Genomic DNA, 25,955 nt, shown 5'->3' with positions numbered 1-25,955 from the left:
TGAGGAAAAGTCCTCCAAAGGAGAATTGTTTCATCAATTTAGCAAGTTATAGAGGTCAATTGTATTTCTAATATACAACAAACATAGAAAGTAATTTTTAGCAAAGATGCAATTAATAATAGTATTAAAAAATAATAATAGCATTAAAAATGAGATGCCTATGAATTAAGCTAACCAAGGATTTGTAAGACCCAGAGAAAAGATTATAAAACTTTATTGAAAGAAATTAAAGAATACTGCCTATGAAACCTGGCACAGTGGCTCACACCTGCAGTGTAGTCCCTGCTACTCGGGACAACCAAGCAGGAGGATCACCTGAACTCGGGAGTTCGAGGTTACAGTGAGCTAGCATTGTACCACTGCACTCCATCCTGAACGACAGAAATTAAAGAATACCTTTTAAAATGGAGAAATATACCATGTCCTTGAATATGAAAGCTCAGTATTTTAAAGATGTCAAATTCCCCTAAGTCGATCTACAGATTCAATGCAATTCCAAAAGTCTTATTTGATTTTTTTTTTTTTTTTTTTGAGGCAGAGTCTTGCTCTATTGCCCAGGCTGGAGGGCAGTGGTGCAATCTTGGCTCACTGCAACTCCTGCCTCCCGAGTTCAAGTGATTCTCACACTTCAGCCTCCCAGATAGCTGAGACTACAGGTATCTGCCACTACACCCAGCTTATTTTTGTATTTTTTGTAGAGACAGGATTTCACCATGTTGGCCAGGTTGCTCTCGAACTCCTGACCTCAAGTGATCCGCCTGCCTTGGCCTCTCAAAGTGCTGGGATTATAGGCATGAATCACCACGCCTGGCGTAGATTTTAAAACTTGTTAAGAGGATTCCAAAATTTATATTTTAGAGCAAAAGAGCAAGAAGAGCTGAAAATCCTTAAAATGAAAAAGTTGGAAACCAAGAACCATGAAAAGCCTATTGTAACGAGATAAATAAACCACCGGAAAATAAGAGAAAGCCTATACATTTATGGAATTTCAAGTTATGATGGAGCTGACACTATAGATCAGTGGGGAAAATATTTACTTTTCCATAAACTGGTGCTAGAATAATTGGCTATTCTTAAAAAAATGAAAATGAGTTCCCTACTTTATATCATATATAAAAATCAACTTTAAGTGAATTAAAAACTTAAACGTGAAAGACAAAATTATAGCATTTTTTGAAGACAAAATACAAGAATATCTTTATGACTTTGAGGTTAGGAAGAATTTCTTAAACTAGATGCAAACCACAAAAACCACATAAAGGAAAAAATTAATTAATTTGATGCTAAAGTTAAGAATATCTAATTACCTAAAGATAAACTAAAATAAAATAAAAATAAAAAGAGAAAAAAATACAAATGAAACTGGAAGATAATATTTTCATAACATCTTATATGACTAGTATCCAGGATGTTGTTTTTTTCTTTTTTCTTTTTTTTTTTTTTTTTTGAGACGGAGTTTCACTCTTGTTACCCAGGCTGGAGTGCAATGGCGCGATCTCGGCTCACCGCAACATCCGCCTCCTGGGTTCAGGCAATTCTCCTGCCTCAGCCTCCTGAGTAGCTGGGATTACAGGCACGTGCCACCATGCCCAGCTAATTTTTTGTATTTTTAGTAGAGACGGGGTTTCACCATGTTGACCAGGATGGTCTCGATCTCTTGACCTCGTGATCCACCTGCCTCGGCCTCCCAGAGTGCTGGGATTACAGGCTTGAGCCACCGCGCCCGGCCTCTTTTTTCTTTTTCTTTTTAGACAGAGTTTCACTCTTGTCACCCAGGCTGGAATGCAATGGCATAATCTCGGCTCACTGTAACCTCCACCTCCTGGGTTCAAGCCATTCTCCTGCCTCAGCCTCCTGAGTAGCTGAGATTACAGGCATGTGCCACCACACCTGGCTAATTTTTATATTTTTAGTAGAGATGGGGTTTTGTCATGTTGGCCAGGCTGGTCTCGAACTCCTGAGCTCAGGTCATTGGCACACCTCTGCCTCCCAAAGTGCTAGGATTATAGGCATGAACCACTGCACCTAGCCTATCCAGGATATTTTAAAAGTTTCGTGAATCAGTAAGAAAAGAACAAACCACTGTATAATGCAAATATTCCAAAATCCAATAAAAATTGAAATTTGAATGCTTCTGGTCTCAAGCATTTCAGATAAGGGATACTCAACGTAATATCAATATTGGCAATGATGCAGAACAACCAAAACTCTTACACAATGTTGGTGGGAATGTAAGTCAGAACAATTCCTTTGGAAAACAATTTGATATTATCAAAAAGTTGAGGTTATACATATTCTGCCAGCAATCATATGCCCAACATACTCATTCACCAGGAAAAACTTGTGTACCAGTAAAGTATATTAGAACATTTATAATGACATTGTTCATATTAGGAAAAAAACTATAGATGACTCAAATGTACATCAATAATATATTATTCTGGCCATACAGTAAAATACTACATAGCAATGAAAACAAGTGAATTAGAGTTACGTGTAACATGGATATACTTTTTAGGAAAAAAAATTCAAGTAGCAAAAGAAAATAGACATTATTATTTCACTTGTATCAAAGTTTTAAAACATGCAAAATTTACTAATATTATTTTTAAAAACCTTTTCATTATGAAAACATTCAAACATACATAGACTAGAACAATGAACCACTTTGCACACATTGCTTAGCTTCAACAAATTATCGACAAATTATCAGCAGTTTGTTAGAACTCAGATGGCTGAGCCTCATCCCTAGACATCCTGATTCTGATTCAGTGGGTCCGAGATGTGGGCTGTGAATTTGCCTGTCTCTCAAGCTCCCAGGTGAAGCTGATGCCGCTGGTCCATGGACCCACTTTGAGTAGCCTGCTCTAGGAGGCTTTTAGAATCTGACTTCCTGGAAAGAGTTTAAGACCCATTTGGGAAAAAAAGAGAGAGAGAGAGAGAGAGAGAGAGAGAGAGAATCTGACCCCTAGTCTCTCTCTATACTTAATTTCAAACCATTTCCTTCTCACCCTTTAAGGTTTAGTGACATAAAGGCATAATTTCTTCCTTCAATTTCCTAAACTCACCGATTACCTTGCTGCCTCAGGGGCTTCACATTTTTTATTCCCTCAGCCTGCAATACTTTTCCCCACAGCCTACTTTGCCAGGCTAACTCTTAGCTATCCTTTATGTCACTTTTCAAGAAAACCTTCTCAACCCACAAGGTTTAGTCCCTTTGCCATATGCACCCTTCTTTATAACATTTATCACAATCATAATTACATCATCACTTACAGAATTTTTGTTTATGATCTGGGTTCCTTACTAGACTCTAAGCTCCATGAAGGCAGGGAATTTGTCTGTCTTGTTCGCTGCTTTAACTTTAGTGCCTATAACAGTATGTGGCACATAAATAGGCACCTAATAATCGTTGGATGAATGAAAGAATGAAGGTATCTAGATTTTTCCAAAGGGCCTCCTGTATCTCCTGTGTTAATGCTTTCTTATTGTGCACTCCAAGCCAAGCAACTCATATGCTCCTTTAAGCCACCACTGCCTCATATACAGACTCCTGTCATAGCCCTTATTACATAAGACTGCAGTGATTGGTTTGCTGCCTGCCTGATACCTCTACTAGTTTGTGAGCCACCCTCTCAGAAGAGTTTAGATTTGGTTTCAAAACAAGATTCCTGACCTCTAATAGCTCACAATTGTTTTGTACTCTCAGTGAAATCACTTTAGTAACTCGATCAGTATTTGTTGAATTAATAAATGAGAAACTTTCTACCTAAATTTTCACTACTCAAAGTTCAAGTAAAATCCTCCTGCATCTCTAAAGACTTCTTTGGCCTTTCTAATCCTTCACTCCTTCTCTGACATCTGACAGTACTTAAAATTTGTACTATAAAATTTAGGATTATTTATTTTATTTTATTTTATTTATTTATTTTTTTTAGTAGAGATGGGGTTTCACCATGTTGACCAGGATGGTCTCGATCTCTTGACCTCGTGATCCATCCTCCTCGGCCTCCAAAAGTGCTGGGATTATAGGTGTGAGCCACCGCACCCAGCCCAGGATTATTTTTTTAACTGTATTGCAAGCTCCTTGACAGCAGGAATGCACATTTATATTGTGTCTGTCATTGCACTGATCACAGTGCTGAGCACATAGTAAAAACTAAATAAAGAAATATTTGCTTTCTGATTGGAGTTATATAAATTCTGTGCTTAGGAAAATGACAGCTAATAGTCTACATGGAAAATTCTAATTCTGTTCTTAATAGAATCGCAGTCATGCAATTAAGCACAAATTCATTCAGAAAATATTTAGCAAGTATCTACTAATTTCCTAGCATCGAACCAGTGGTTGGGATACGGGCATGAATTCTGTCAGTAAAGAAATTCTTCCCAGGAAAAATTAGCATTGCTACATGGAAACTGTGTACATTTCTTTCACTTTTAGATTTAAGATTTGTAAATTTTTGGTAGGCTGATTAAATGGTTTCTGAGCAGCCACCACATTACTTTGCTTTGTGGGGAATGGGTACTTTACAGTTCTTCCTAACCGGTATTTCTCAGTGGTGCATTAAGTTCATTCTTGTATCTGAGATTACCATGGTTGAAAAACGGGTAGGATGAGACCTGAATAATGTAGTCTAATTTTGTTTTGATCAATCTATGCCCAGAAACTAACAGATTGGACAGGCGTAAGTTTTGCATGTATCACGAACTGGAGTGCTCACCAGCTTATTTAGATTGATCAGATGCCACAAAGAGGTATCTGCCATGGGGCTGTAATGACATTTCACTGGCATTACTGACCAGAGTCCCAGGGAGTATCATCAGGCACGTTCAGAGCAGAAGGGCAGACACCACCCTGTGTTTTTCCGTTCCAACCCTTTGCCACATCTTAGGCCAACGGTCTCACCTCTGATTTAAATTTAAGGTTCTTGTTTTCCTGTTTCTTTATCCACTAGCTCATTCAACATTTCTGAGTGGCTACTATGAGCCCAAAGCTGTGCTTGGTGCTCAAAACACAAAGGTAAAAACAACAGAATCCCTGCCCTCAAGGAGGCTGGCAGGATAACCTAATAGTCAAATGTATCAGCCACTCTAGAAATAATATTTGATACTGCCTTATGTTACCTTTGAAAAGCAAAACTCAAGATATGAATATGTCTCTGGGCCTGAATCCCTTGAATTAATATGCATATATAAATAAAAATTCTATTATTAATATTAATACTAGTATTATCCTATAATATGAATATTACAGAATAAAAAGATGATGCCCAGATGCCCTATTTAAATACAGAGAATAAATGTTAAATAGTAATGAAATCATATTCTAGTAATAATCAGGTAATTACAAAGAAACTCTTCTAGGACTCTAAATACCAGGAATTCTCTACAAAAGTAATCCACTTCAACCATGTTATTCCCATATTATTCCATTATAATATCAAAGGTAGCACATGTTACCCTGCGGGCTAAGGCTGGTTCCAGGTTTTGTGGGACCTGAAGCTCATAAATGTGGAAGGGCTCCTTTAAAAAGTAAAATAAAATTAGAATGCAAAATTAGGTGTAGCCTAGGCAAATGAGGAGTCCTAAAACTTACATATAACTTATATATGAGACATTTGCCTCACAGAAAAGCCAACCCTGGTAGGCAAATAAAAGACGAATATCCTCTCTGTCCATCAGTCATAGTGTTCATGAAACTGATATTGAAAGTTTATAATACACTTAATACACGTACAATGGGTCTTTAAATTGACTTTAGCCTCAGCCCAGGTCTATCAGTCTAATAATATTATGCTATTATTTGGTTTTCTTTAAAGTTGAAAAAATACTGCAGGTATTCATTGAGTAGAGACCTTTTTTAGGCTATAAACTGTAGTCCTGCACTGTCCAATACTAGAGTCATTAGACACATGCAGTTATTGGGCACCTGAAATGTGGCTTGTGCAACTAAATAACTGAATTTTTAATTATACATTTTAGATATGTATGTATGTATGTATGTATGTATGTATGTTATTTCTTTTGAGATGGAATCTTACTCTGTAGCCCAGGCTGGAGTGCAGTGGTGTGATCTCAGCTCACTGCAACTTCTGCCTCTCAGGTTCAAGAAATTCTCCCTGCCTCCGCCTCCTGAGTAGTTGGCATTATAGGTGCCTGTCACCACGTCTGGCTAAGTTTTTTGTATTTTTAGTAGAGTTGGTATTTCGCCATGTTGGCCAGGCTGGTCTCGAACTTCTGACCTCAAGTGATCTGCCCACCTTGGCCCCCCAAAGTGCTGGGATTATACACGTGAGCCACTGTGCCCAGACGAAATGCAGGTTATATTCCATAGGGAAAGTTAACATCCAAGTTGAAATATGCTGTAAGTGTAGAATTCACGCTGGGTTTCAAATCCCTGGTATGACGAAAATAATGTAAAATATCTTATTAACAATCCTTATATTGGTTATATGTTGAATGATAATTTTCTTAATATGTTGGGTAAATAAGGTATGTAATTAACTTTAATTTCACCTGGTTCTTTTTAGTTTTTAAAAATGTGGCTACTAGAGAAATTAAAATTACATACACGACTAGGTTTACATCATTATTGGACCAAGCTGCTTTAGACACTGACTACTTTTCTCAAAGGGAGTATATAATTTTTGAAAACCACACACTTAAAGGGTAATACTTAGGGGAGTCATGGTAGATGGAAAGCAACACTAACTCAACATTACTAATGGGGCATTTTTACCTTACTTGAGGTGGTGGAATTCCTACCACTATGCAATCCAACTGTACTCGAGTTCCTTCTGGAACTTCTCTGCTCCGTAACTTTTGAGTGAACCGGGGAGGTTGCCCCAGAGGTTCTTCATAGTAGAGAGATGAAGGTGAAGACCCTGGGGTGGTGTCTCCACCAGCCGCCTCACTGGCAGCCTGCTCCGCTTCACGCCTCTTGGCTTCCTGCTGTTCAAGGGCATGATTCACTTCATTATCCCTGGTATCCGCAGGGATAGGGATGGGAACAGAAGATCTTTCTCGTCTTTCTGACAGATCTGAGAAACTGGAGCTATTTTCCTGCATAACTTTGTTTTGAGATTCCAGTTTACTCTTGTGGTTTTTGCAGGCACGAGGTCTAATCCTTTTGGAGCTGTGCGCTTTGAAAAGGGAGGATAGCTCTTCAATGAAGTCAGCAGCCTTATTTAAGAATACTTTTTTGGACTGGCTTTCAGAACAATACTGTGGCCTTTTTGTCTCCTGGGGGCTTTCTTTAGAGCTGGTGGGACTTCGAGGGTTATCCTGGCAGAAGCTAGGTTCAAAACTTAAATTAGGTGAGTGTTTCATCTGATCAGAAGAAAGTCGTTTTCTAGCTTGAGTTTCATCTGCCTTCTCCAAAGGGTCATGATTGATGGCCAGTCTTGCCAGATTGACACTTTCATCCAATTCTTCTTGGTTTAGAAAGGCTGAAAGATCTGGAAGGTCATCTTGGCCGCCCCCTCCTTCAGCAGCTCCAGAAGGACTGCCAAAATGGAAAGGGTTGGAGGAAGGCTCTGCTCGACTCCTCTCATTGTTTCCCCGATGTCTGGTTTCAGCTAAATAGCTCTCTCTTAGAAGCTGAGATATGGAAGTAGAAGCTTCTATGCTCTCGTCTTGCATGCTGTCACAAAATAATAATAACAAAAAGTTTGGATCATTTCTAGAGAATAACAAGTCTATGTCTATTATAACACAGCAGATTCGTTAGAACTGAAAGCTCAAAATAAAGAATTGCCTAATTTTAATACTTTTACAATTTATCTACTTATTTATTTTTGAGACAAGGTCTCACTTTGTCACCCAGGCTGGAGTGCAGTGATGCAGTCTCAGCTCCCTGTAACCTCTGCCTCATGGGCTCACACAATCCTCCTACCTCAGCCTTCCATGTAGCTGGGACTACAGGCATGTGCCACTACACCTGGCTAATTTTTGTATTTTTTACAGAGACAAGGTTTTGCCATGTTGCCCAGGCTGGTCTCGAACTACCAGACTCTCAAGTGATCCGCTCACCTCAGCTTCCAAAAGTGCTGGGATTATAGGCATGAGCCACTGTGCCCATCCCCTTTTATAAACTTTGAAGACTTAAGTATTACTCTCAAATTATGAAATAAATAAGAACAGAATAAAATTTCCCTTAAATTGAAAATAAAAACCTGGATGATTATCTCTTTATTAAACTATTTATTTATTTATTTATTTATTTATTTATTTATTTATTTTTTTGAGACGGAGTTTCGCTCTTGTTACCCAGGCTGGAGTGCAATGGCGCGATCTCGGCTCACCGCAACCTCCGCCTCCTGGGTTCAGGCAATTCTCCTGCCTCAGCCTCCTGAGTAGCTGCGATTACAGGCACGTGCCACCATGCCCAGCTAATTTTTTGTATTTTTAGTAGAAACGGGGTTTCACCATGTTGACCAGGTTGGTCTCGATCTCTCGACCTCGTGATCCACCTGCCTCGGCCTCCCAAAGTGCTGGGATTACAGGCTTGAGCCACCGCGCCCGGCCCTAAACTCTTTAAAAACAAGTTCAGTTGTGAAAGCTATGACATAAGTATAGTAACATTAAATAAAATTTCTAAGCTTGATATTGATAATACTTACAATGGTCTTTTAGGTATAAAATGCTTTCATACACAGAGATCTGACCTCCACCCTCTCCTTTTTACCTTGAATGTAATAGAATTATAAAAATTGAAAGATATTGACAACATAATCTCGTCTAGTTACTGAAAATATGGACTTGATCTAGCTAGCTCATGGAAAATAATGTTTTTGTTTTTTGACAAGCTTGCTAGAGATAAGCTGTTTAAATTCAGTGTTTTTACTAGGTTCAATCTGCTTTTGAAAACTATGATGATTTAGCCTCTTCACATAAGGCTACAAAGATATGAATTAGAGCCTGGGCTTTAAAAAAATCTTAAATTAACTTTGATTAAGAGGGGAAGTGAGAGACAGTGGAATATGATGCTTGTCAGGAGACTTCACTCTGTATTCTTCTTAATTTTTGTATTTTAATTATATGATATTACCTATTCAAAAAATAAGGATTTGTAGTCTTAAGAAAATAATATGGCAGGGCGCAGTGGCTCACACATGTAATTTCAGCACTTTGGGACGCCGAGGCGGGTGGAACACAAGGTTAAGAGATCAAGACCATGGTGAAACCCAATCTCTATAAAAATATAAATAAAAATTAAAAAAAAAAAAGAAAATAATATAATAGGCCTGGCAGGGTGGCTCATGCCTGTAATCCCAGCACTTTGGGAGGCAGAGTTGGATGGATCACCAGATCAAGAGTTCAAGACTAGCCTCGCCAACATGGTGAAACCCCATCTTTATTAAAAATACAAAAATTAACCAGGCATGGTGGCAGGCGCCTGTAATCCCAGCTGTTTAGGAGGCTTAGGCAGGAGAATCACTTGAACCTGGGAGGCAGAGGTAGCAGTGAGCTGAGATTGCACCATTTCACTCTAGCCTGGGCAACAGAGCAAGACTTCACCTCAAAAAAAGAAAAGAAAAGAAAAGAATATAATAATGCAGGCCAGTTTTATATTTTTAATATTATACCCATTTATTCATTCAAACTTTTACTAAAGGATGGCAAATTTGTGACTGGGACTGTCACTCTCTCTCATTCTTAAAAGACGCAGGTCAGTGATTTCAGTACTCTTCCCGTTGACCTTGACTTTCCTAGCATTCCACTCTCGGCCATCACCAGTCAGAGATGGCAATGGAGATGAAGACTGTCATTCTTGGCTACTGTGTGCTGGGCCCCGTGCTGGGAAAAGAGGCAAAAAATGTAATCTTCTAAATCTTTCCTGGCTTTAACATCTGATGACAGAACTTACTTCAGTTGATTTCTTTCCTTTCTCTTATACCATAGCATCACTTGCATCACACATAAAGCTTCCTAGGAACTCTCCTAGTCCCCAAACATCTAGAATGCTATTCCAAACTAACCTCTAACTTGGCAAAGCAGGCGGCCACCTTGAGGGGCAATTAGACATGACTGAAAGGACCACCCACAGTAAAATATTTTTCCCACCTACTTGCCACAGACTGAGATTGCCCCTACTAGAGCCACTTATTTGCATGAAATCTATTGTGCCTTTTTAAAAAGATCAATTCAAAATGCAAAGGTGGCTGGGTGCAGTGGCTCACACCTGTAATCCCAACACTTTGGGAGGTCAAGGTGGGTGGATCACCTGAGGTCAGGAGTTTGAGACCAGCTTGGGCAGCATGGTGGAACACTGTCTCTATCAAAAATACAAAAAATTAGCTTAGCATGGTGGTGGGTGCCTGTAATCCCAGCTACTCAGGAGGCTGAGGCAGGAGAATCATTTGAACCCAGGAGGCAGAGGTTGCAGTGAGCCAAGATTGCACCATTGCACTCCAGCCTGGGCAACAAGAGCAAAACTCTGCCTCAATAAATAAATAAATAAATAAATAAATAAATAAATAAATAAATGAAAAGGTATTGGAGGGCAAAGATTTTTCTACAAAGATGTTCATCATATGATAATATTTAAAAAATTGGAAACATGTCAGTAATAAGAAATTAATTAATTGAATTATTACATACTCATTACATAGAACTATATGGCTATATATTAAACTTTGTGGAACAGTGAATAATACACAAAATAGTATATGGAAGTATAATTGATACCCCAATTGAAAATCTTTCTCATTTGTGCATCAACGACATGGAGGAACAGTTAAAGATATATGAAATAAAGTGCAAAATGTTATTTGAAAATGTAATTAATACACTAAAAATCCTCATTTGTAACTCAACTATTTCTTTAGCCTCATTTCTGTATATGTTTAGATGGTGGGGGGAATTCAAGTGCCTTATAAATCAGGATGGCTTTCTTGGACATTACTGTTTATTGTGTTTTATTTTCTTGTTTCTCTTTCTTTCTTTTTCTTTTTCTTAGAAAAGAAAGACAGGTTCTCACTCTTTTACCCAGGATGGAGTGCAGTGGCATGATCATAGCTCACTGCAGCCTTAAACTCCTAGATGCAAGCAATTCTCCCGCCTCAGCCTCCCAAGTAGCTGAGGCCACAGCCACACACCACCACGTCTGGCTAATGTTTACATTTTCTGTAGAGACAAGGTTTCGCTATGTTGCCCAGGCTGATCTCCAACTCAGAGGATCTCAAGTGGTCCTCCCACCTCCACCTCCCAAAGCTCTGGGATTACAGGCATGAGGAATTGTGCCCGGCCTATATATTGTGTTTTAATGTGACTGTCTTTTACTCTTTATTTTGAGATGGCTTTTACATCGAGACAACATGGAATGAGCATTGGTCTTGGTACCAGATAGACCTGATTCCAAATTCTGCTTCATCTCTTAATCATTATGTAACTTTGAGAAGTTTACTTAACTTCTTTGGGCTTTGGTTTCTTCATCTGTAAAACATGAAAAAACTCTATTTCCCAGAGGATTAATAACATCAAAGGCAAAGTCCTTAAAACAAGGCCTGCCTCTACAATGGGTATTCAACTGATATCAGTAACAAACAATACTTTGGTGAAGGCAATGTTAAAGTTGAAGAACTTTTAAAAAGTTCATATTTGTAGTGGAAATGGAAAAGAAAACTCATAAATAAGTTTGTTTTTTTTTTTAAGAAAAGAAGCCAATTGAGGTGTTAATGTACTGTTCTGCTTATGGTTATGAGAAATTATTATAATAACAAAACTTTCAGGTATTCAAAATAAAGATTTCTTTAATGTTTTGATGTAGTATTTATTTATTTATTTTTTTGAGACAGAGTCTTGCTCTGTCACTAGCACCAGGCTGGAGTGCAGTGGCACAATCTCGGCTCACTGCAACCTCCGCCTCCTGGGTTCAAGCAATTCTCCTGCCTCAGCCTCCTGAGTAGCTGGGACTACAGGCGCACGCCACCACACCCAGCTAATTTCTGTATTTTTAGTAGAGACGGGGTTTCGCCATGTTGGCCAGGATGGTCTCGATCTCTTGACCTGGTGATCTGCCCGCCTCGGCCTCCCAAAGTGCTGGGATTACAGGCTTGAGCCACCGTGCCCGGCCTGATGTAGTATTTATGACCTAATACGTTGGTGTCAGACATAACTGGTTCAAATCCTAATTCTTACACTTCCTAATATCCTAGTTTAAACTTGGGAAAGTTTAAACTCTGTATTCCTCAGTTTACTCATTTGTAAAACAGAGGTAATAGCAGTAGCCATATCATAGGTTGAAGTGATGATTAAATGGGCTTGGCATTTAGTAAACATTCAATACATGGAAGTTACTATTACTACAATAATTATTATTATTATCTAACAACTATGGCCATGTAGCATGGCCTCCATTTTATAGATAAGAAATGGAGGTAGAACCAGTGAAGTGACTCGATCCGAGGGAAAATCTTCCAAGAGACCAAAGTCTCCCTTCATAGTTAATTCCGTGTATCTGTATTCTATTGAAATACAGTCTCCTGAATGAACTGCGTTGACTTCAGATCTTTTGTATTCTCTTTGCTTGGGCTGCCTCCCCCTTTTTTCACTATCTTATCAGGCGTAGTCCTACATGGTCCTCGGTTCCTAGCTGAGACATCACTAGATGAGAGATTTCTTCTCTTCCCTGAGTTGGGTACCTCTCCAACATGCTCCCAAAGCTCACTGTCCTTGACGCAGTCTCCAAATACAGTACTTATCACAATACATCAAATGTGTGTATTTTCTTCTCTGTCTCCCTCACTATGTTTTGTACATCATCCTCTCTGCTCACACACAGCACTTAGAAGGTGGTCAATAAATATTTGTTGAATTCATGTGTTCATTAGAATTTTCTGCTAAATCTATTGTTATCTTTCACTTTTAATTGCAGGATAAAAATAGGACAAATAAAAGAGGACAAAGAAAACTTACAGACACACAGAAAAAATATAAGCTGGTAAAGGAATCATAACTTTAAGGTGACTTTCAAGTGAAAATTTATTTATGGTGGATAAAATAACTGAAATTATGCTTTCTTTTCTTTTCTTTTTTTTTTCCCTGAGATAGACTCTCGCTCCTGTAGCCCAGGCTAGAGTGCAATGGCACGATCTCGGCTCACTGCCTCCTGGGTTGAAGCAATTCTCCTGCCTCCACCTCCAGAGTACTGGGATTATAGGTAGCCACCGCCATGCCTGGCTAATTTTTCTATTTTTGGTAGAGACAGCGTTTCACCATGTTGGCCAGGCTGGAATGCTCTGTTTTCATATCAGAAATATCAGAGGACATCTGATTATAATCAGAAACCTGGGTTTGAATCCCAGCTCCAACACTAAGTAACTCTGTTTTCTTGAGAAAGTCACTTAAGGCATTCTGAATCTCAGTTATCCTCATCAGTCAGATAGGATAACAATTCCTTTTTTTTGAGACAGAGTTTCACTCTTGTTGCCCAGGCTGGAGTGCAAGGGTGATCTCGGCTCACTGCAACCTCCACCTCCCAGGTTCAGGCGATTCTCCTGCCTCAGCCTCCCAAGTAGCTGAGATTACAGGCATGCACCACCATACCCGGCTAATTTTGTAGTTTTAGTAGAGATGGGGTTTCTCCATGTTGGTCAGGCAGGTCTTGAAATCCCAACCTCAGGTAATACACCTGCCTCGGCCTTCCAAAGTGTTGGGACTACAGGCATGAGTCACCGCATTCGGCCTTAGGATAGCAATGCTATCTTTGAGGATTCTCAGATGAAAATGCATATAGATTGTTAAACTGATAAAATATTAGCCAAAATAAAAAATATGAAAATTATCATCTTCTCTTTTTTTTTTTTTTCGAGACGGAGTTTCGCTCTTGTTACCCAGGCTGGAGTGCAATGGCACGATCTCGGCTCACCACAACCTCCACCTCCTGGGTTCAGGCAATTCTCCTGCCTCAGCCTCCTGAGTAGCTGGGATTACAGGCACGTGCCACCATGCCCAGCTAATTTTTTTGTATTTTTAGTAGAGACGGGGTTTCACCATGTTGACCAGGATGGTCTCGATCTCTTGACCTCGTGATCCACCCACCTCGGCCTCCCAAAGTGCTGGGATTACAGGCTTGAGCCACCGCGCCCGGCCTCATCTTCTCTTTTAAGCATTAGTTTTAAAACTTTGTCTTTTAAGCGTTAATTTTATAACTATTATAAAATACATACTTAAAAAATCACAAGCGCTAGTATATAATTCATTCATTCATCCAATAAATATTTATTGAGCATCTACTATGTGCCAGGCAGTGCTCTAGGCACTGTGGATTCAGTGGTAAACAAAAGACAAAATCTCTGTCTTAGCTATAATAACACACCTTCATCCCTGCTCCATTATTCTCTATCCCACTTTTCTATTTTACTTTTCTTCCTAACATTCAGTGTTCCACTGACACTCCAGTAGGGAAATATCAATGTTAGGAAGAAAAATAAAATAGAAAAAGGGGATAGAGAATAATGGAGGAGGGAAGAAGGTGTGTTATTTTAGCTAAGAAAGTCAAGCAAAGCTTATAATGCAGTGGAGAAGTTACTCATGTGACTACCCAGGGGGAAAATAATGTTCCAAAGGTAGAAGCAAGCGTCAAGGCCTGAAGAGATGAGTGTTTTGTATGTTTAAGTCAAGCCCAGTGAGCGAAGAAGTGAGGGAGAAAGAAGAGTGAAAGAAAACGAGGTCAGAAAGATACAAGGGCAGATTGTTTAAGGTCTTGAGAACCATGGAAAAGACTTAAAAGTTTATTAAATGTGTGAATGGAAAACCATTTAAATGTTTTGAGAAGCAGACGGCATTGTTTTGAAAAAGTTCAATCATGGTTGCTATGCAAAGAATCAAACTGAAGGAGGTGAAAGTGGACGTGAGCAAATCAGTTCGAAAGCGATAGCAGCATGCTACACAGGGATGATGGTGGCTTGGACCAATGAGCGGTAGCCATGGGAGATGGCCAGAAACGCTCATATTTAAGATACCTTTAAAAGTAGAGCCAATGAGATTTGCTGATGGATTAAAAGTGGGATGTGAAAGAAAGAGCAGAGTCAGCAATTACTCCAATATTTATGCCCTGAGCAACTAAGTCATTGGCAGAATCATTTGCTGGGATGAGGCAGGAGCAGGGTTCAAGAAAGAAAATCATGAGTTCTCTTAGAAATTTCAGCTGCATTATTCAGAGTGCCATTTGACTTTTTTTTTTTTTTTTTTTTTTTTTTTTTTGAGATGGAGTTCCACTTTGTCATCTAGGCTGGAGTGCTGTGGTACAATCTCAGCTCACTGCAACCTCCACCTCCTGGGTTCAAGCAATTCTCCTGCCTCAGCCTCGTGAGTAGCTGGGATTACAGGCATGTGCCACCACGCCTGGCTAATTTTTGTATTTTTAGTAGAGATTGGGTTTCACCAAGTTGTCCAGTCTGGTTTCAAACTCCTGACCTCAAGTGATACACCTGTCTCAGCCTCCTAGAGTGTGGATTACAGGCATGAGCCATTGTGCCTGGCCACAGTGACATTTGACTTTGTTTCCTCTTTTCTGTTTCTTACAAAATGGAAAATAAGATTTTTTTTTCCACTTCCAAAATAAGAATGAGAATTGCCCTTGAAAACAGATCATGGCAGTGGTGAAATGGTACAGATTGGAAATGAAACAATGTGGCATCAGTTAACAAGACAGACTTTAGCAAATCAGGTCAACAAATTTGGCAACATAGACAGCTTACTGTACTTCCTTTAGTTTCCTAAATATCTCTATTTTTTTCCCCTAGGACTTTTCCCGAAAAGAGGATCTGCCCTAAGAACTTTCTCAAAATATAAGAGTCAGGTTTATGGCCAGGCATGATGGCTCACACCTGTAACCCCTGCACTTCGGGAGGCCGAGATGGGCAGATCACTTGAGATCAGATGTTTGAGACCAGCCCGGTCAACATGATGAAATCCCATGTCTACTAAAAATGTAAAAATATTAGCCGGGCGTGATGGCAGGTGCCTGTAATCCCAGTTACTTGGGAGGCTAAGGCAGGAGAATTGCTTGAACGAGGGAGGCAGAGGTTGCTGTGAGCCAAGATTGCGCCACTGCACTCCATACTCAAGTGTGGGCAAAAGAGCGAGACTGTCTCAAAAAAAAAAAAAAAAAAAAAAGAGAGAGAGTTGGGTTCATAAAAACAAAAGTTTGAGGCGGATACCTTTGGACATGTTTCTCAACTCATGTTAACTCGGTACTATCCTTCCTCAGGCTCTAAGAAGACCCTGTTGGTTGGAAATATATGGAATAAACTCATTTTTTAGTTATAACATGAATATTTAACCTGGAGCATTGATCAGAGAATTGGCAAAACCTAGTATGAAGTAACTTGAATTCAAACATAAATACTGAAGTTTTATGTCTGTGAAGTATTAAGTATTTAAATGAGAAAGCAAATAGGGGTGGGAGGAATGCTCAGATACTGGTCAAAGGGTACAAAGTTCCAGTCACACAGGAGAAGGAATAAGTTATGGAGGCCTACTGTAGAGCATGGGGACTATAGTTAGTAATAATGTAATGTATTCTTGAATATTTCTAAAAGAGTAGAGTTTAAATTTTCTCACCACACAAAAAAGTGGTAAATATGTGAGGCTATAAATATATTAATGAGCTTGATTTAATAACTGTAAAATGTATACATATAGCAAAACATTACATCGTACCCCATAAATATATAAAGCTTTCAATCTGTCAGGCACTCAATAAATACTTGTTGAATTTAGTCTGTCCACCCCCAAAAAAACCAACTTTTAATTTGTCAATTAAATCTTTGTAAAGCTGAAAAAAAAAAGGATTCTTTTTTTTTTTTTAAGTGTGTCTTTTTTTTTTTTTTTTTTTTTTTTGAGACAAGTTCTCACTGTCACCCAGGCTGGAGTGTAGTGATGTGGGCACGGCTCACTGCAGCCTTGACCTTTGGGGCTCAAGCAATCCAGCCCCCCAAGTAGGAAGGACTGCAGGTGCTTTCCACCATGCCCAGATAACTTAAAATTTGTTGTAAAGATGGAGTTTTCCTATGTTTCCCAGGCTGGTCTCCAACTCTTGGGCTCAAGTGATCCGCCCACCTCAGCCTTCCAAAGTGCTGGGATTATAAGTCACTTTTATAAGTCACTGCACCTAGCCACATGTATCTTTAAAAAACTGCTCTACGTTCACTATAGCGTGGGAGGCACATTCATGAAGAAAACAAAGAACTTCCAAGTAACGTAAACCTGGTTTAGGGGCAGGCACAAAAATAGCCTAATAGTTAATAATTATTTGTGAAGAGCGCCAGAATAGGAAAAAATAAATATTTTTTTTTAGAAAGAAAAAAAGAATAATAAGAAAAAGAATAAAGAAGAGGAAGAAAGAGAAAGAGGAAGAGGGAGAGAGAATGGGGGTATTGCTTTATTGCCCAGGCTAGAATGCAGTCTAAATATGGGTATGCCTATAATTGTCCTTAATAATGGAGACATGAAAGAAAATGAGGGAAGAGAATAACAAACAAGGAGCCAATCAACATTTCGTTGAAACTTCTAAGTTGATATGATGTGGTACTGATAAGAGTGTATATTTTGTGTATTTATGCTTTCTTTCTTTCTTTTTTTTTTTTTTGTGATGGAGTTTCGCTCTTGTTACCCAGGCTGGAGTGCAATGGCGCGATCTCGGCTCACCGCAACCTCCGCCTCCTGGGTTCAGGCAATTCTCCTGCCTCTGCCTCCTGAGTAGCTGGGATTACAGGCACACACCACCATGCCCAGCTAATTTTTTGTATTTTTTTTTAGTAGAGACGGGGTTTCACCATGTTGACCAGGATGGTCTCGATCTCTTGACCTCGTGATCCACCCACCTCGGCCTCCCAAAGTGCTGGGATTACAGGCTTGAGCCACCGCGCCCGGCTATTTTGTGTATTTAAAGTGGAGAGTTCTATAAATGTTAATTACGTTTACTTGTTCCAGATCTGAGTTCAAGTCCTGGATATAGTTGTTAATTTTCTGTCTCATTGATCTGTCTAATGTTAATGTTGAAGTCTCCCCACTATTATTATGTGGGAGTCTAAGTCTCTTTATAAGTCTTGTATGTCTGGGTATTCCTGTATTGGGTGCATATATATTTAGGATCTTTAAGTCTTCTTCTTGTTGCATTGATTCTTTTATCATTATATAATGTCCTTCTTTGCTTCTTTTGATCTTTGTTGCTTTAAAGACTATTTTATCAGAGGCAAAAATTGTAACTTCTGCTTTTTATTTATTTATTTTTGCTCTCTGTTTGGTTGGTGAATCTTTCTCCATCCCTTGTTTTGAGTCTTTGTGTATCCTTGAATGTGAGATGGGTCTGGATGCAGCATACTGATGGGTTTTAGTTTTTTGTCCAAATTGCCTATCTGTCTTTGAATTGGGGAATTTAGTCAATTTAAATTTAGAATTAATAATGATATATGTGAGTTTAATACTGCCATTTAATATTAGCTGGCTATTTTGCCCATTAGTTGATGTAAATTCTTCATTATATTGATGTTCTTTACTTTTTGGTATTTTTTAGAAAGGCTGATACTGTTTGTTCCTTTCTATGTGTAGTGGTTCTTTCAGAAGCTCTTGTAAAGCAGGCCTGGTGGTGATGAATTCTCTGAGTGCTTGCTTGTTCACAAAAATCTTTATTTTTCCTTCACTTATGAAGCTTAGTTTGGCTGGATGTGAAATTCTTGGTTGAAAGTTCTTTTCTTTAAGGATGTTGAATATTGGTCCCCACTCTCTTCTGGCTTGTAGGGTTTCTGCTGAGAGATCTGCTGTAAGTCTGATAGGCTTCCCTTTGTGGGTAACCTGACCTTTCTCTCTGGCTGCCCATAGTATTTTCTCCTTCATTTCAATCCTGGTGAATCTGACGATTATGTGCCTTGGAGTTGCTCTTCTTGAGGAATATCTTTGTGGTGTTCTCTGTATTACCTGGAGTTGAATATTATCTTGCCTTGCTAAGTTGGGAAATTTTTCCTGAATAATATCCTGAAGTGTATTTTCCAGCTTGGATTCATTCTCTTCGTCACATTCAGGTACACCTACCAAACGTAGATTAGGTCCTTTCACATAGTCCCATATTTCTTGGAGACTTTGCTCGTTCCTTTTTATCCTTTTTTCTCTAATCTTGTCTTCTAGTTTTATTTCATTGAGTTGGTCTTCAACCTCTGATATCCTTTCTTCTGCTTGATCAATTCGGCTGTTAAAACTTGTACATACTTCACGTAGTTCTCGTATTGTGTTTTTCAGCTCCATCAATTCACTTGTTTTCCTCTCTAAATTTTGTATTCTTGTTGACATTTCGTCAAACCTTTTTTCAAAGTTCTTAGTTTCTTTAGATTGTGTTAGAACAAGTTGTTTTAATTCACAGAAGTTTCTTATTATCCACATTTTGAAGCCTGCTTCTGTAATTGGAACACACTCGTTCTCCATCAAGCCTCGTGCCCTTGCTGATGAGGAACTGGGATCCCCTGCTAAGGGAGAGGCGTTCTGATCTTGGGTATTCTCAGCCTTTTTTAATTGTTTTCTTCCCTTCGTTGTAGATTTATCCATCTGTGGTCTTTATAATTACCGTCTTTGTAATTGGGTTTCTGAGTGGACATCCAACTTATTGATTCTCAGCGCCGAAATCTGAGCAACCCATGGCTCTGACTAAATCAGCGGCGTTAAGATTGATGGTGCTTTTCTGACTCTGCACCAAGAACCGACGCTCCGAGGCGCCGGCACAACCGCCTCACCGGTCACAAGAGTCGCGCTGGCGACCCGTGGGGCTCCTCCGCTGGGAATCTCCTGGTGCGTGAGCAACAAGAATTCATGTGAAGGTATGGCATCCTCTCATTCTTTGCGCTTTCACTGGGAGCTACAATCCCCAGCTGCTAGTGATCAGCCAGCTTGGATCTCTCTCCTACATGTTTTTTTTGAGACGGAGTTTCGCTCTTGTCACCCAGGCTGGAGTGCAATGGCGCGATCTCGGCTCACCGCAACCTCCGCCTCCTGGGTTCAGGCAATTCTCCTGCCTCAGCCTCCTGAGTAGCTGGGATTACAGGCACGCACCACCATGCCCAGCTAATTTTTTGTATTTTTAGTAGAGACGGGGTTTCACCATGTTGACCAGGTTGGTCTCCATCTCTCGACCTTGTGATCCACCCGCCTCAGCCTCCCAAAGTGCTGGGATTACAGGCTTGAGCCACCGCGCCCGGCTCTCCTACATGTTTAAGTAACTCATTTAAAACAGAGATGAGCAGAACTAGCCTACTTTCTTCATAGGTTTCTTTGTGAGAACACTTAAACACTGTTGTAAACTATGCAAGTCTGAGGTGACGGTTTGCTGCTGATGTGTCATTAATATGCCCAGAATATTTTTAGGAAAAGAAAAAAAAAAAAGACTTTGCTTCCTCTCTTTAATGCCAGTATTGACCTGTTGGTTTTGCCTTCTATATCCCGTGATTTCACCCTGGAAAACTGTCTAAGTCAGTTCTTTTGGAGAAACTCTTGCTGGGTCAAAAACGAAATCCCAGGGAAAAGGAATCAGTCCCAGAGAGTTATGTACAGATCACCTTTTTAAAATCTGGGTGCAGATGAAGTGTGCTTGGCACACCAGTTACAATAGCCATCCCCTCACTATTACAGTGATTATCTCATCTTAGTTTTATCTCTAGTCTATTTTTGCTGTGAATGGCGTTAGTAATTTAGGAAATTAGTATATACTGTATTACCAGAGAAAGAACTGGAGGAATATGGAAATGATATGTCAATAATAATATGGAAGTCACATAAGACTCATTATCTCAAAGATTTTCCAGTTTGAAAAAAGAAAATATAAATATAGACAAAGATAAATACAGACAAATGTATACATTAGAAAAGAATGTTGAGATAAAGAGGCGGAGCAGAGATGATCCAGCAGAGAATTAGTGGAAATCTGTTTAACCAGGGACATTCCTCAAAGGGCAGAGGTTAAGGAATGAAAATTCTTTTAGCTAATAGGCCAAAGGTGAGTAGGCCATTTTCTTCTTATTATTTTAATCTAATTGGTAAAAGTAAGAATGTAGGAAAGAAAGTAAAGATTTTGTTTGAGTGGGAGAAAAAGAGACTGGCTCCTATGAAGCGTATTATATATGTTTTTGTATCCAGAGGAAGAAAAGTATGTAGGAAATCGCTGGTGAAACACACTGCAGCCAAAGCTCAAAGGTACTAGTCAATCTGAAAGACAGCAAAGACCTAGTGTGACAAATAAATCCTATGACCCATAGAAAGCCTAATGGAAGGCAATCAAGAAGACTTGAAGAATCTAGGATCAAAAAAGAAAAAGGGTTTGGTGGTTGTTACAACGGTGATAGGAATAGGACGTTTTATATCACTCTCAAGATCTTACCATTCATAATGAACTGAACTGCTATACAGGAAATCCCAAATGAGAAACTTTTGTCAATCTCTATTAACTCAAATACTTATTTTTTAAATGCAAAAATTTAACACTCATTTTTCTTCAGCTTCTTACTATTCATGTCATTTTTTAAGGTAATTAAGGATTTGAAAAGCTACATTTGCTAGATTGAGAGAAGGATAGGTGTCCCAAGGAATCTCAAGATCAAGTTCTAGTTCAAGCATTTTGTCCGGAGGCTCTATTGGGCCCCTCCCTGACAGTGGAGTGCACTGTGACTCCGAGTGGAGGTCTGTGTAGCAGGCAGCCTGCACAGATCTTGTCAAGGTGACTTGGGTTACACATGAGCGCTGAGAACTCTATAGCTACTGCAGGTAAATAGTCCCACCAACTTTTGTTCCCACCAAAAATATATCTGCTGAAAATGTTGTTAAATTTCCAAACAGACCATTTGGTCTCTACTTGAGTTGTTCCCTTTAAGCAAATGCATAATGCTCTAGTAGTTTTTAAAGTATTTGGTCAAGCATGAAGCACCGTAGACATTTTAAAAAATATCTCTGTGGTGCTTCAGTCTTTTTCATCCTTTAGGAGAGGGGAAATCCTGTTAAGAAAACCCTTTCTAGCAAAGATATGGAAACAAAAAAATTTTAAAAATTAAAAAAAGAAAACCCTTTCATTTTTCTTTTTTGTTATCTAGCGCCATAAGACCAGCAGCACCTTTGTCAAATCTCAATGTGAATGAAAAAATTATTATTCTAGGGTTGGCAGGAGCATTTGTCTTATATTTTCAGGTTAACGAACTAAGTCTAGTATTCCTATTAAGTGTAAGAATTAACTGTTGAAAAACTGAACTCTCACTTTTTCACATACCAACATTAGTTCATTAAAACCCTTTCAAAATGGAACCTGATTTACCTGTTGTCTCATATCTTCAAATGTAAATTACAAAAACTACCGCTATGAATTCCAAAACCAGCTTGGATAAAGACTCATTCAACTCCTTGTGTCCATAAATTGTGGTTCTGTGTCTGTTCTACTGAAAGTGCCTTTGTAAGCATATTATAGTAGCATATATTATAAATTGTAGATATATGAAAGACTGATGTTTTAACACATTATTATGAGTTCCAGTAGCATTAGCCATATACTATAAGTGAGGATAGAGACACACTTCCAGAATTTGGATAGTGTTCAACTGTTTGTTTCATAGTCCATTATTATAAGATTCTGTAATGTCTATAATTTTGTCTCTTGACACCTCTGTAAGTATATTACCCATATATTTCAGATTTCTCAGGATGGCCTTGATTTTAAATATTTTGCTTATTGTCAAATCATGTGTCAGACAGTATATCTTACTTTCTGTTTTAAAAAATATGTTTATGATAGCTGTAAGTATAGACATTCCCAATTTCCTAGAAAAGGACCATAAATTTTATGTGAACTCAGGAGCTGTTATTATTAAAGAGAGACTATAAAGTTATGACAGATTTTTAATTTAGATTTTGTAGGATTCATTTCATTATTCCTAAAGTAGAAGTAATTGAATCATAGCTTTTTTGAGAAAGTAAACTGGATAACTGTTTTGTTTCTTTCAAGTTGATGTTAATATCTTTAATAAGTATATAAAAATCTGTTGATAAGGTAATAAAATTCCTCAGCACCATAAATGTAATGTTCACTTTTGAGGACTGAAAATACATAATAATTCATCTTTTTCTTTGCTGATACAGTTTTTAAAATATAACTTGAGATGTGCATCTAATTACTGCTCATAGTGCAATGTACCAGGCCAAACATTTGCCACTGACTGTCAAGTGTCTTTCTGATGCAGCTGAAAAGGGGGAGAGAGAGAGAGAAAGAGAGAGAGAGAGAGAGAGAGAGAAAGGAGAAAGAAAGAGCAATGTCCCTTGAGCAAGACTTTCTGCAGCTGTTGTGTACATTAATCCAGCGAGCAGATCTCCCAATACTAAATATAGCAAGCATATCCTTTTACATGATAAAAAAATTTTAAATGAACATCTTTATGCAGGCATATTATTTTGGATTCAACTTCCTTTTAAAAAGGAAATGAGCATTGCATACATATTCTCTATATAAACAACATTCTTTTAATAAATGAATGTGTGGAAAATGTCACAACTTCCTCTATTGAGATATTTTTCCTTAGGAACTCAAATAGGCTGTTATCTCTGTGAGTCTCATCAATTCTCTTCAAAATCTTTCCTTTATTTTTCACTTAATTTCATGTCCCATCATATATAATTAGACAGCTATCCTAGGCTTCATTGCAAGTAACAGTAATGAGTTCTTTGAAATATTCACTTTTCCACTGTCAGTTCCCTGTTATCAAAAAACACTTGTGAACTTAAATCTGGATATTACCTTTCTTTTTTTAGTTGACCCAGATGAGGATGTCCAAGCCAGGCACTCCACTGCAATGATAATTATCCAGGGAGAACTTTTAGATGAAAGCACAGGAGAAGAGGAAAATTCTTCACGTCCTTGGAAATAGAGAGTAGCCGTCCATAGAGTGTGAGGAGTTAACCTTAGTTTCAGTGAAGATGGCTGTGAGAAGCTGGACAACCTGTCACCACCGGAGCCACAGCATTTGTCAGCTCACAGGTCCCAAGTTATTTTGAGCTGTATAAACCATGTGCCTGTGAAACATTCCACCTGATTGGACAGGAGAAAACTGAGCAAAGGGATTCCATAGCAGGACAGCACCTATGGGGGGTGGGGGCCAATCAGTTTTTCTACCTATAGAATTTCCCTCATAGCTAGAGGCCCAAGTTATTTATTGATTGATGTTTGGAATTAACATTAAGTGCATCATACCACAGTTCATCAGTCAAAAAATGGCATTATTTTTCAATGTATGAAAACTCTTAATTTTTAAGATCTTTAATTTTAATCAATAGGAAATTTGCTCTTGTTAAATCACTGATACATTTTAGGAAATCTGACTATGAAAAGCCAACGTGAAGCTAAGGTCTGACATTTTAAAGCTGAGAGCTTTTTTGAATAGTTTGTCCAAAGGCTAAGGAAAAGCAGAGAAGGTAACTAACATTAAAAATTCCTTGGCTGGGTGTGGTGGCTCATGCCTGTAATCCCAGCACTTTGGGAGGCTTTGGTGGGCAGATCACCTGAGGTCAGAGTTCAAGACCAGGCTGGCCAACATGGCAAAACTCCAACTCTATTGAAAATATAAATATTAGCCCAGTATGGGGGCACATGCCTGTAATCCTAGCTACTTGGGAGACCGAGGCAGGAGAATCATTTGAACCTGGGAAGCAGAAGTTGCAGTGAGTCAAGATTGTACCACTGCACTCCAACCTGGGGGACAGAGTAAAACTCCATCTCAAAAATAATAATAAAATAACAAATAAATAAATAAATGAATTTGAAAAAAGTTAACCTGATTGCTTAGTACAGATTAAATGGTGCTATTACATTATTAATCATGGTAGAAGTCAGGACTTCCTGGAGTGGGGGAGCCAAAATGAAAAGGAAAAAAAAAAAAAGTCAGGACTTTGAAAATTCAGACTTAATTGATGGTTATTATTCTTTAAAAGGATCATTCTTGGATTCTGATAGCATGAAATATATTGGTTTAAATCTAGCTTTCTTAATTAAGTCACAACACAACTGCTTATAGGGTTTCTTCCTAGTCATTCATTCATTTGACAATTATTTACTTAATACCTACTCTGTACCAGGTACTGGCTACAAAGCAGTGCACAAAATATACAAAAAATTCTGACCTCATGGAATTTACTAAGAGACCTTTATCTTCTTCAGTCATCATGAGACTATTTATAGTACATTGAATAGATATAAAATTTCTTTGTTTATTGTGATTGCATCGGAGGTTTAATTATACCTTTTTAATGTAATTTTATGTTTACACAGGTTAAGAAAAAAAAAAAGGAGGAACACTTTTAAATAATTCAGATTAAAATAACTGATATTGAGGAAAGTACAGGAGGAAATGAATTCTCCAGATAGGTGATTCTCATTACCACAGTAATCCAGAGCTTCAGTATACAGGTTCATTTGCTCTCTTACCTAATCTTGTGCTGATACTAATGTCAAGACCACTTAATTGTCCTTCTACATATTCTATTTATGTGAATATGCCAACGATTTCTTTTTATTTAAAAAGAGGATCTTCCTCCACTATCCCACTCAGATCTTAAGCCATAATCAATGTAAGTGCTGCTAGGTCTTGGGTGAGGACGTGGGAGAGTAGAACATCTATTTTGGGTGGCCAGTAAGGGCAATGTTTAAACACACTATAAGTAAACACATTTTTACTTTCCTGCAAACTGCCATGGTGAGCCTGGTATTCTTTCACCCAGGTATAGAATACTAAGGTTGGAAGAGACTCATACTAAAAGCTAGAATAAAACTGGTTGGGCAGTGAAATTAGAAATATATATGAAGAATTTAAGTAGTTTTAAAATGCAAAAAAAGAAAAAGAGTTACAGAAAAAAGCTGGCCAGGCACAGTGGCTCAAGCCTGTAATCTTAGCACTTTGGAAGGTTGAGGAGGGTGGATCACCTGAGCTCAGGAG

General features: G+C 38.6%; 1 protein-coding gene across 7 annotated transcripts in view; it reads right to left on the bottom strand.

Annotated features, from left to right (window-relative positions):
• Window positions 1-25,955, bottom strand: part of MYPN (myopalladin) — a 140,341-nt gene that overhangs the window by 93,023 nt on the left and 21,363 nt on the right. For 2 of the 7 annotated variants that reach the window (XM_074382312.1, XM_003928675.3), the window contains exons 3-4: window positions 23,765-24,106; window positions 6,743-7,645 (exon numbers count right to left, since the gene is read on the bottom strand). The exons of 1 other annotated variant lie outside the window; for it this stretch is intronic. In XM_074382312.1, the coding sequence (XP_074238413.1) occupies window positions 6,743-7,644 (902 nt within the window). In that variant the 5' untranslated portion in view covers window position 7,645; window positions 23,765-24,106. The remainder of the gene's footprint in view (window positions 1-6,742; window positions 7,646-23,764; window positions 24,107-25,955) is intronic. 4 more of the 7 variants (XM_074382313.1, XM_039478418.2, XM_074382310.1 and 1 more) reach the window with 3 other exon arrangements.

Source organism: Saimiri boliviensis, chromosome 12 (genome assembly GCF_048565385.1).
Source record: "Saimiri boliviensis isolate mSaiBol1 chromosome 12, mSaiBol1.pri, whole genome shotgun sequence".
Lineage (NCBI taxonomy): Eukaryota > Metazoa > Chordata > Mammalia > Primates > Cebidae > Saimiri > Saimiri boliviensis.
The sequence above is the reverse complement of the archived record's forward strand: the minus strand, read 5'-3'. Positions and strand labels throughout refer to the sequence as shown.